Here is a 12,681-nt window from a genome sequence, read left to right on the forward strand (position 1 = left end):
TTGGTACCGATACCAATCCACTGGATGAGATTGGTGCCCTCCTACACATTTATACACGGAAAATTTTGACATATTTATTATAAAAACAGAGGAACATTTTACATGAATAAAATCAAAAATCACAAAGCAAATCTTACTACTTTACCTTTCCCTTTTTTTTTGTCTTTCTCTGAATCTTATTTTATGTCTCAATGAGTGTTTGTTCTCTCAGTCTCTTTCTTCTTTCCTCACTCCACTGTCGCTCTTGCCCTCCTTCTTTATTTTTGCCCCCCCCCCCCCCCTCCCCTCCTCCTTATTTCAGTGGCAGAGGAACAGCTGTCTCGTGCAGGCGTAAGGTTGGCTAGGCCGGGGCGGCTGCAGGCTCGAAGCTTGAGCTTGAAACACTGTGCTCATTGTCTCACTCTCACACTCGCGCATAGACATTCCTCTCCTGCTTGCACACAAGCCGCACACCGTCACATCGAGTCACATCCATTCACATCCATTACAATCCATTTAAAAGCAGGACAAGAAAAGGGAGGCAGCTGAACCCACATTAGCCGGGTTTCCATTGAAGTGTATTAATAGGAATCATGACGTTTGCGATTAGAAAAAGATGAATGTGATGAGCAAAAACCCCTGAAAAATGGTTCGGTAACTTTTTCTTTGAGTGTGTTTTGATTGGTAAAATAATGAAACACATTAAGACTGAAAAGTTGAAGGAAATAAAACTAACACAGTTTGGATTTAAGACTGATCAGTGGTTTCGCCGTTTGCTCTTCAGATGGCATCAAATATGACCAGGATAAGCTGAAACAAAACAACTTGCTCAGCTCTAATTAAATCTTCCTCCTAATTTTTGGCCTTATAACAATACTCTTTGGCTCCCCTCATCCCAGGTGATGGGAAAATTGTAATTTTTTTTGTATCAAATGCTTACTCAAAGAATAAAACGCTTCATCACAGCAATTTGTAGCTCATTTCTGCCAGCTCCAAGGCTCAATTTATTTCTCATTTTCCCTCTCATTTGCAGCTTCCCCTCAAAGCGTTTTTTTCTCCTCGCATCTTCCACTCAAGTGGCTTTTTAATTTTTTTTTATTTTTGATTTACACTCCATAGTCTTCTGCCTTGCCTTGGTTAAGGCAACATTTTAAACATCACATTATGTCTCTCGCAGAAGAGCACATTTTTGGGGAGTTGTTACAGTATATATGGATTGGCTGTGTGCTCTCCGTGGGCAGGTAAGAATGGACAGACTGAGAGGGACGGTGAGGAGGAGGAACGATGGAAGGGAGGAAACTTTACGACTGCTCCAGCGAAAGATTTAGGAGAATCAGAGACTGTCAGACAAAGTTTGCGAGAAGGGATGAAGAGGGAAAAAGTGAGAGTGAATAAACTGAGATAACTTGGTCCAAAATTCTCTAAATCTATATGGAAGAGAGTAGACTGTCGTTATTGTCCTGTGAAGCAGTCGTTGACACAATCTCACCACAAGGTCCATTTAGTAGCTTTCAGTTGTTATCCCACCGTCAAATCTGCTCTTGTAGATGGAGTTTGGAAATCAACATGTTTAACCCGGCACAAAGGAGGAGCCCTTAAAGGGGCAGTGAGGGATTTTTGGGGAAAGCTTGTCTCTCTCTTTATTGTTGTTGTGATGTCACTGCTCCGATCGGGCCACAAACCCACGACCTCTGGTATGGGAGACCGACGCACTAACCACCAGGCCAAAACCACTGACTTGCGGCGACATCGCTAGCACGTCTCTTAACGTGTCGACGAGTGATGTTTACAAACTGCACACGCAGTGTTGTGTGGTGCGGCCCGCACCATTTTTTTCCTTTTCGATTTACTGAGCCAGGGCTGAGCCGAAAACCCTGATTTTTTTTCCGGCACACACACAGAACCGACAGCTAGTGGAGCGTGAGGAAATATTTGCTGATTTTTACAGGAACGCGTATTGCTTTAGAATCGCTTACTGCCCCTTTAACGTGCTCTGAAAAATGACAACTGGGCAACTCCCATCTTTTTGATAGAGATCATATGCTGCTGAATTGGCCACGTGGTGCACATGTTTTGTCAACTTCTGACGAGTTGTAAGTGGATGTTATGAAGAGAGCCTTTGTCCTTTCCACTGGGTGTGGAACACGTGTTAATGTGGGAGGTGTCGGGCTCCAAATGAGAGACACATGACCCTTGCTCAGTCAGTGGCTAGTGCTCTCTTTGTACCGCTGTGATTCACGCACACAAACACGCACAATTGTACAGCGAGAAGCCAGGATGATAGGTAGGAGTGAAGAGGAGAGATAGAGTGGCAACAGCTTGGTGTGTGTGTGTGTGTGTGTGTGTGAGAAGAGCGAGGAGGGTTGTGGTGGATAATGTGTGCAGATTTGTCAGGGAGCATCCTGTTCTCTGTAACAAGAACATGCCGCTCTTATGTCTTCTCCTCTCTGCATTTCCTTTGCCCGCTCTAACCCGCCAACGCTGTTGTTCTTTCCATCCTTCCATCCCTCCATCCATGCCTTGGCTGACAGTGGTGTCGTGCAGAGAGGCAGTGAATAATTTATCGGGCGAGGTTGTTCTGCCCCGCCATGCTCCACACTTTCGGCCGTGCTTTGGTGCTGAAGAACATGCACGCAAACCCACACACACAATGTCACCAAAAGTTTGATCAATGGCCTGTGCACAGTTGAGCCAATGCGTGTGAATGAAGGGTTAAACAGTTTGCACTGTTACCTATTTGAAATATATACGATTTATTAGATGACTGGCGGATGCTTGATAACAAAGTTGGGGTGTACTCGAGAGGATGTGGTAATGCCTTGCACCACAAAATGCTTCCTTAACTGAAAAAAAAACACAAAGTTGTTTTGTTCAGCTAAATAATTTCCCCCAATGAACAGAACTTTAAGGATTTTTACGCAAAACACAAATGTCGCCACCGAGCTTCCAACGTCTAGTATAAACACAATGAGGCTGACGAGTGAGTAGATCAGTTGTGGTGTTGGATGTGACGACATTTAATGCTCCCGACAACCTCTGCAACTGTCTCTTTTAGCACACGCACACACATGGGCGTAGTACTTGGGGGGGGGGGGACTGTGACAGTCTGCTGATTAGCACGAGCTCCTCCAGTAAAGATCTTTTAACATGCAGTGTGATGTTGTGCACTGATGCACTTTAGTTTATTCACATTTTGCCCCTATTGTTGCTTTGATGGACTTATTTTTCTTGAATTTGTATTGTATATAGTATTGAATTTCCACAGAGACTGCTTATGTATAGGGCCCAGAATTATTTGGTGCTACACCCCTGAACACACATAAAACTTTAAAAAAAAAATGCAGTGGGGTATTTATGTCGGGGAATACCCGTGACAATGTCTTTAACCTGTGTAAACCACAGATCTTATTTCAGACATCCAACAGACCCCAATGAACTTCGGTACGAGAGAACCAGAAGTGGAAACATTTATTTTTTACTTTTACCGCTCATTCCTGCAGCACTCTGTTGCAAACACAAGTCAAGTTGTCAGAGTGACAGGCCCCTGTCATATGAGGAAAAGCTACTGCTCTGTAGACAGTGTGTACAGTGGTGTCCCACTGGGCTTTCAAAGAATCCGTAAATGTATTTACGAGTCCCTTGGGTGTCTTTACTAGCCCTCTCTGTGTGCCTGTCATGGGGGATTGTGCACTAGGCTCAGTCACTCTCAAAGCAGCAGTAATCAACATGTAATTGACCAACAACAACCCAACATTAGCATCGAGCAAAAAATAAATCCAAAAACTTTTTCGGAACGTGATGTTTGTGTTTAATTTTTTGTATTTTCACATGGGGAAAAGTCATCTCACGTTTGGAGTCAAGAGTGGCTCCATTCACTCATTCTCTCATGCTGTACAAAAAAAAAACTTTGTGTATTTATTTGGGGAGTGTGCTTTAGTCCCAATAGTGGCTTGAGTGCTTATGATGAAAGGGCTTGAATATTCCCACTCTGAATTATTGAACAATAAAGCGCTTCACCGAGAATCCCCCCCAAATCAAGGCTCAATCCAATCAAAGGTTTCAGCCTCCTCAAGTGTTTGGGAAATTTTCCCCCCGAAAGGGATTTCATAAAGTTTTCCTGGCAACTGCATGGACACCAGCACACGCCCACACACACACCGTACGCACGCCCGCACGCAGACACTGGTTGGTTGATGGTAGACTACACACAGATGCTAGGCAGGAGACAGAGCTGTATTTACATGATAAATGAGGGGAGATGTTTATATTTTGCCACATTTTTTCAGATCTCAGTTTGACTTCTGTTTCTTTGCTGTGTAAATATTGTTGCGGTGACTATAATTCATCGACAGTGCCCAAAGATTCAGTTGACGGATGCACCAACAAGCTGTCATACCTGTACTGTCATGATGGGAATCCGCATCCAGCAATAAAACTGGATTAAAATAATTTGTAAATACACATAGTGAACAAGGTTTAAATAGCTGGCCAGCTGCTTCAAAATGAAAGCCTGACAGTGGTTTTCCAGTGCAGGACGTTCACCACAGGTTGTTGTCGGTATGAGAATGAAAAACATCGCTCATGACACCCAGCTGTCACAGTGGACTTCTCCGTCACTGGACAGAGGAGGTGTGTGTCATAATTTGCATGAATGGTCGGAGTCATTTCATCCGTCAAGGACGACGGACAACGCTCGTCATTCCTTTCCTCCATACCATCCCTCCTTCCACTTTCTGACACTGACAATTACACACGTACACACACACACACATAACACGTACACACACACACACAACTGTAAACTCACATGGATTTCAATTTCCTGAACTATTTGTTTTATGGATGCAATATTTTTTTCTACAGTGTTGGCCAGGATTTTATGCTTTCTCAGACAAATAACTTCAAGTAAACTCCTCCTTATGGCATATCAATATAGACTTATACAATTGTTTGCAATTATTTAAATTTTCTTCCTCCTCCATGTACTGTAATGTATATTCTCTTATTAAACCTGCCTGTGAAACATGTATTTCTGATGGTTCTTCATTTGGTTTGAAGATTCACTCCTGCCACGATCATTTGCCTTTTGGCTCCTTGCTAATTGCTTCCTCTGTGTCGCCCTCAGGTGTACCAGGGCCTCAACATCATCACCAATAAGGTGACGGCTGAGGAGCTCACCCAGTGCAGACACCACATGATCAGCTTTGTGGACCCGCTAGTGAGCAGCTACACGGTGGTGGACTTCAGGAACAAAGCCCTGGACCTGATATCCTTTCCTGGAAAAGTGTGAAAGCAGAGGAGCAGAGGATATTTTCTGTTAAAAATCTTTCCGCACGACGCGTTCACCGAGTGTCGCGTCTTCCACCCTCTTATTAATAAGTGTTAACTGCAGGAAAGAAGTCAGTCGATTTGTCTCCGACTAATTGTTCTGCAGGTATGTGTGTGTGTGTCAGTGTGGATCTGCTATGTCCTCGTTTTGTCAGCATGTCTCTGCAGATGTTGCGCTGAAAATGAGAAGAGCGAGATCACTAGAGGCGATATTTATGGATGAGTCTCTGTCTGTGCTGTTCCTACACAAACACAAATGCACACACACTCGCACGCACTCTTTGGGACAGTCACACCCTCGCACGTGGAGAGGGGGAGGCGATAACTAGAGACGGTAAAAAATAGATCAGGATGGTATGCACACGCACACTACCCCCCACCTCCTGTCTTTCACACTCACACAGCCAAGCGTGCGCGCACTTACACACACACACACGTGCGCACACAAAAAAAACGCACCCGCCAGTGTGGCGAGGGGATGCTGTAGCGCCAAGAATAGTCTCAGTGCAGTGGGAGCCTGCTGAAGGAGAATTGGAAAGAGATAAATACAGATTACAGGGATGGAAGTGATGTGGAGGATTTTAAATTGTAAATCACGGAGGGGAAAAAAGAAGGTGTGTGTCCAAGACGCAAGACCAAATGACACATCATCAGTTGTCAATCCTCCACTCAACATGTCCATCACCTAAACTCCCTCCTGAACTCCTCTTCTCTTCCTCTTTTATTGCTTTTCAGTCTTCCAGCCCTTTTCCTATTTCCCTTGCTTGATTTTCCAGACCGATCCTCCCTCTCTTTCCATCTCTCGTTTTGCCTGCCCTCAAACACACTGATGTAGTCGTGTGTGTGTGTGTGTGTGTGTGTGTGTGTGTGTGTGTGTGTGTGTGTGTGTGTGTGTGTGTGTGTGTGTGTGTGTGTGTGTGTGTGTGTGTGTGTGTGTGTGTGTGTGTGTGTGTGTGTGTGTGTGTGTGTGTGTGTGTGTGTGTGTGTGTGTGTGTGTGTGTGTGTGAGAGAGAGACGACAACGGCTGATGGGCCTTTATCTTGTTTGAGTGGTTATTTAATTATCCCTGAGCAGGGAGGGTGGGCGACTAGAGGGAGGGAGGATGAAAGAGAAGGAAAGGTGCAAGATGAGAGAAGATGCGACAGAAAAAAGAGAGACGAAACACATACAGTAGGCTCCGTCTGTGTGACCAGTAAGGTTTAAAACAAAAAAAACAAAAACTCCAATATTTAAATTTTTTCTGTCTGTGTTTGTAGAAAAAAACTGAGCTTGTATCAAGCCCAGTATCGAATCTTTAGGTGGTTCGAAGAGTCATGATTACCTCAGTCTGCCAATTTAATCCTTCAGGTTATGTTATGGTCTTACGATAGCCCACAGTGACTCACTTACCAACTGTCCAAAATCAAAGCCCATTCAGTAGAGCAGTGATTCAGAGCCCCTGTAGTTAGTCACACAATGATTCAAAGGAAAGGAAAGTTCAACTGCACAATTTAAATCCACTGTTTGGAACATTCATTCAAATGACACAATATATGAAGTTTAGGGGTGAAAAACCTCAACTTACAGTCACAAGTCAAGTTTCCATCCATATCGGACAAATATCAGAAAAATTGCCATTATAACTTGCATATTGATGTCTGCTGCCATCCACTCCACTCCAGCTGTGCTAATATATAAATCGAATAGAGTTGGTGGTGCTAAATCTTGTTAAGGGGGGTGCAAAAGATTTCAAAAGAGCACCAGTCAAACTGAAGATGTAGAAAAAACAATGTAAAAATTTTTGATCCATGTGTTATTTTAAAGAAGGAGGTTTCATTCTCTTCCTGTCTCAGCCTCCTCAGTTAACGCAGACGTGATGTTTTTCGCCTGCCACAGTTTTCTCTGAATTAGATCCAGCTGCATTTGTTTTTATGCCATGAAGCTTTTAACGCCGCCAAATAAGCTCAACAGGTAATTTCAAATAATTTCCTCCGTGTGCATAAAATGTGTTCAGATCAGTTTTGTCCCTTAACACACTCAACATAGATGACATGCACAGCAGAAACAAACTGCCCGTCATCGTTGGAGGAACAAATTATTACATTGAGTCTCTGCTGTGGAAGGTCCTGGTGGATACAGGGGTGAGTGTATCTCTGTTATGTTTTCACTTTCTATCGCTATGCACTCACTTTCTAACCCAAAACACTTTTTTACCAGAACATTTGCACGTAGGCTATTAAGGATTTGGATGTATAAGATAAAAAATTGGTTGAAGGCATCTTTGGTCAACTTTAAAAACTTTGAAGGAAATCCTCTCTCACGGCAGGAGAACGAAGAGTCAGGAGATGGAGGAGATGGGGCTCCAAGCAGGAAGTTGGAGCTTGAAAAACTGGGAGGGTCTGAGTTACACAAACGTCTGGCGGAGGTGGACCCCAAAATGGCCGCCATGTTGCACCCCAACGACAAACGCAAGCTAGCCAGGTGGTAAAATCTTCACCGGTGTACGTGTTACACTTGATATCGTTTAACAAAATATGTCTTCTTTTTGTGACATGTATTCTGCAACTGTCAGAAAAACGAGTTTAACGAAACACACTGGACCATTTTTAGCTATCGTTAGCCTTAACTTACATTGAATTGAAAATGTAATCATCTGATATTTGTTTTAAACATTGTCAACATTTGAATAATGGTTGATTTTTTCCCCTCTGCACGTGCATCTAATTCAGCGACGTCATGTCAGAATTACAGCATTTTTAATGAGTGAAATGGAAAACTGCTCGTCACCTTAGGGATAATATGGTGTTTACAGTAGTGTTTGATGGTGGTGTTTCTGTGGTAACTTTTTTGTGTTAACATGAGTGCATCACAATGTTAGGAGTTTTCTCCTGTTGTAGATGTGGTGTTGTGGATGACTAATGCTGGTCTGACTGTCACAGTATGCGACCTCCACCCAATCTGCGCCGATAGACCAAGCATCTGTTTACACACGCACACAGCTTGATGAGTAGCAGTCAGCGCACTCTGGTCTCTATTGCGAGCAGGTTAGGTTACCCTGTTCGTGTGGTTGACAGGAGAGGACAGAATTGTCTATTCATCATTACACTCAGAGTGCAACGAGGCACGACGACTAAAAGAATTTGGTTTGGGTTTAAATCTCAGCATCTTGAAAGATAACACATAAGAGAGGAACGTCATTATATATTAGATGTTTTTGTCTTTTGTTAATCTCGGTTTGTCATTCCCCATGTTTGGTGGAAACCATAGGAATTACTTTACATCTTTGCTTGTATGTTCATCTACAGAAGCCTTCAAATCCACCAGGAGACGGGCATCCCACATAGCCACTGGTTGGAGGAGCAGAAAGGGCAGGAGGGAGGCACTGGGCTGGGGGGCCCACTGAGGTACCCAGACCCGTGCATTTTCTGGCTGCATGCTGACATGGAGGGTAAGGCGGAAGGCTCGCATCCGTTTCCATGTATGGAAACTACAGAGATGTTGATTATTCCGAAAGGAGCTACTTCTAAATAAGCTTACAGGTTTGTGGCAGGCTTGTTATATTTCTTCCCCTCTGTTCCCCTTCAGCTCTGGACAAGCGGCTGGACGCTCGTGTCGATGATATGTTGTCCGCAGGTCTGATAGAGGAGCTCAGAGACTTCCATGTCCGCTACAATCAGCAGAAAGTCCAGGATGACAGGTACGCAAATCACAACCAAAACTTTTCGACCCTCCTGGCACTCAACATATCCTGCTTATCCTAAATTCATTATCTTTTTTCTTTTTTGAGATAGTTGCTTAAGGCAAAAAATACATTGGAGTTGAGAATTTTATAATCTTGAGAAAAGTTGTTTTTCTTTGAACCTTTTGTATGACAAAATCCACCAAAACCCAGTCCAACTCATCTGTTTCTTGAGTCAAAAGGATTTTTGCCTCTGACCGTGTAGGTATTGCTGTTAAACATTACAAGGTGGTCTGAGGGTTCAGTGCCCAAGCACCGAGTTCCAGATCCTGTTCGTCGTCTGAACGATCCAGAGGTTCAGTCTGGATCCGGAGTTAACTCCTCTCGTCCATGTGAACGGGCCAGTTGGGCTGAAGTGAACTTTGCCAAGCATCTATCTAGTTATTTATTTCTCCCCCCAGTCTGACAGGTCACTCTGCTCTGTAGGGATTGCTTCCCAAAGGCCTGCAGACCAATTTAGATACAACCCACACTGTTGCTAGTTTAGATCAGATGGGACCAATTTTTCTCCAGGATGTTCAGTGATTATTAATAATTGCAGAGATAAGGCCCTCCACAGGACATTAGCACTAGCAGGGGGAGTCTGGTGATTGGTGCTTGTTACCCCAGGGACTAAGGAAGAAAATCCCACATTGGACGCACTGGTGGCTGGGGAAGCAAATGACTTACAAGTACAATGGTGTCTGTTATACCATGGATGCCAGACGAGTGGAGACACACAACTTGGATGCAAGTCAGACTTTTTTTCATAACTTCAATGAGTTCCACCTCGAACAAAATCAAAAAAAACTACAACTTGACTTTATGGACATATTATGTTTTTTCAGTTTTCCCTTTCCTCTAGTGTGCTAGTTTTTTATGTATATAAAAGGTCTTTAAAGTTAAAGTACAAAGTGCTCCTTGAGCTCATGAACTCCTCATCAGTAGTCTGGCGGACGCTTCCGTACCACTGTGATATGACAATGTAATGGAAATGGTTGACCAATTACAACAAAGTGGGCTAGCTGGCCAATCAGAGCAGACTCGGGCTTAATTGGAAGGGAGCAGCCTTAAAGAGACGGGGGCTAAAAACGGGTTTCAGAGAGAGGCTAGAAAGAGAAGCTGCAGGAATGGACAGTCTGAGGACATTTTCTGAACATTCGTACATTCAACTTTTCAAATAATAACCCAAATTAAAAGTATGAACCCGATTATGAGTGTGAGAATGTCTCCTTTAAAGAATATTCCTTTAATTGTGCCATGAATCAATTCATTTCCTCAATCAGAAACTTAAAAACCATTCATTCCCAGCAAGCCGACACCCAATTTCCCACAATCTCCAGATCGATGACAGCACCCAATCGAATTTCACCCGAGAAACATGAATAACTGATATCGTTGCTAAGTGCCAGTTGGAAAGAAATCATACCAAAGATAATTTCATTAGCATACAGAAACTACAAGCTAGTCAAACAGACAGGTCAAAAATTACTGACAGAGCGGCAAGAAATTCCAAACTTCCTGTCGCACAAAGAATGGTAAGTTGAGGCTAACGTTAACATAGTTACAGAGCTAATGTTTAGCTAACACTAACCTACCATTGTTGTGTGTTGCTGGTTCCCTTCCAGACTCGTTTTTTGTTGTTAACCTGCCAAGGTGACAAATCTGTTTGCTAATGGTGCCTTGCATTTTCTTTCATTGAATATATCTAAGCCCCAGTGTGTAGTTTTTGCACTTTTCTGGTGGCATCTGGTGGTAAAGTTGCAAACCGCAAGCAACTTAGCATCCGACAGGGGACACTTTATGCTGGCACACCGCTAATTCCATTTCCGGTTTCCCGCATCGCTGGAAATTCAACACAAATGTGACGTATTCTGGACAATTTTCCGCAACCGTATGTAATGCTGCGTTCCATTATACCTCGGAACTCGGACCCCGGAAATCGGGGTGTTGATTTTTTTCCGACCTCCCGAGTTGCCGTGGAACCGAAACACAGCACAACAATTTACACGGAGGTCAGGTCCCCCTAATGTAACTATATTTAACTCATTCAAAGTTGAAGAAAAAAAAATTGGTTCTTTGTTGCAGGTGATTATACATATATGAACATATAATTATAGACAATATATTCATTTTCTCTGAATACGTTTTTCTTAATATTACACACTGTAGCTTTAAGTAAAACCATGTAAGTGTAATCGGGAAACAGCATTTAAAGTATTAAAAATTAAAAGTGCTCAATGCAGAAAATGGCACCTGTGACTGTTACATCATGTATAATATGATTTAGATTATTTTCACTCATGGATTCATGTAAAAGTAGGATTTGAATGTTGCAGCTGCTTGAGGTTGAGCTCATTTTGAACTCTTGTATAGAACAACTAGTTATGACTACAGGACTCAGAACCCAAAGTTGAACGCTTAAAGGGGCAGTCAGCGATTCTAAAGCAATAAACGTTGTGATATTTCCTCACGGTCCTGGTTTACGCACTCCCGAGGTCGCGGGTTTGTGGCCTGGTCAGAGCAGTAAAATCACAACAACAACAAAGAGAGATACATGCTTTCTCCAAAATCCCTTGCTGCCCCTTTAAGACTTGAGTGGAAAGAATTGAGACTTAACTTTCAAATTCACTTTGGTCCCACCTCTGATTGATGCTTTTTCAACTCGATCATGTCTGAAATGATGCCTCGCTCACATTTACCGACTTGTGTCTGACATTATCTAATAGTAATCACACGATCAGTAGTTTACATTACTCTTCACTCTTCACTTCACACACTGGTTGCTGTTCTGTGAATGGGGCCTACAGTTATGATATGACAGCTCCCTCTTACACCTACAGAGAAGACTGCCACGTTTTGTGTCAGTCCTACCTGCAATCTTTTCAATACTTTTTCAATACTGAATCATTTGTGAGATCAATTTGTTCAGGATGAGGAATAACAGTGTTTTTACCAAAAATCCACAACAGTCCTTCTAGCATGGCTGCCACTGTTGCACCTAACTCTGCTCTCAGCTGTGACATGTAACAAATGACAGATTGGATTAATGGTGCTCAGTAAATGAAGACTAAGCAGTTACATCACCAGGTCCACATCAATGTGACATATTTCTCTCGGCTGGCCACATATAAGAATGTATTTTTTTTTTCCCCCGATGAAAGATCAGTATTAGAATTTACTGGAATTGCTAATGACATTTTCTGAATTGTGGAAAAGTGATCCATAAAACACCGACATCATAATGTTTGACCTCGGCCAACTGGACACAAATGTTGAAGCACTACATGTGCAGGACCAGAGGACAGTTTATAAGCTAACGAGTCTCTGTAATTGCCCATGAATTTTCCCCCAATCACTGCCGCCCTGGAAATTGTCATGATTGACATTTCCACTCACAAGCACACACACACATCAACTGATTCAGCGAGCTTAATTTTTTTTACTTTCTAGCAACAAGCACCGTCTTTAATGGAAACAAATTCTCAACATTATCTCTGTTGGGACATTTCTTTTTTTAGCTACAGGAGCAAATGCAAAACTGCAAAATCTGATCTATTTTTTTTTCTACATATGAATCAATTTTTCTTCTACTTACTGGGTGTGTACAATATATCAAGCTTATTTTATTCATACTGGGTAAAAATTTGCATTTACTCAGACCAAACCTATTAGTT

The 12,681-nt window shown here is 42.7% G+C and overlaps 1 protein-coding gene across 2 annotated transcripts in view; it reads left to right on the forward strand.

The window, feature by feature from the left end:
• Positions 1 to 12,681, forward strand: part of trit1 (tRNA isopentenyltransferase 1) — a 37,808-nt gene that overhangs the window by 9,519 nt on the left and 15,608 nt on the right. The window contains exons 1-6 of one of the 2 annotated variants that reach the window (XM_035634551.2): positions 2,170 to 2,263; positions 5,105 to 5,245; positions 7,329 to 7,427; positions 7,613 to 7,767; positions 8,592 to 8,734; positions 8,872 to 8,983. In XM_035634551.2, coding sequence (XP_035490444.1) covers positions 5,174 to 5,245; positions 7,329 to 7,427; positions 7,613 to 7,767; positions 8,592 to 8,734; positions 8,872 to 8,983 — 581 coding nt within the window. In that variant the 5' untranslated portion in view covers positions 2,170 to 2,263; positions 5,105 to 5,173. Of the gene's footprint in view, positions 1 to 2,169; positions 2,264 to 5,104; positions 5,246 to 7,328; positions 7,428 to 7,612; positions 7,768 to 8,591; positions 8,735 to 8,871; positions 8,984 to 12,681 lie in introns of those variants that run through there. The other variant, XM_035634550.2, reaches the window with a different exon arrangement.

The sequence above is a fragment of the Scophthalmus maximus genome, chromosome 5 (assembly GCF_022379125.1).
Source record: "Scophthalmus maximus strain ysfricsl-2021 chromosome 5, ASM2237912v1, whole genome shotgun sequence".
Taxonomy (NCBI): domain Eukaryota; kingdom Metazoa; phylum Chordata; class Actinopteri; order Pleuronectiformes; family Scophthalmidae; genus Scophthalmus; species Scophthalmus maximus.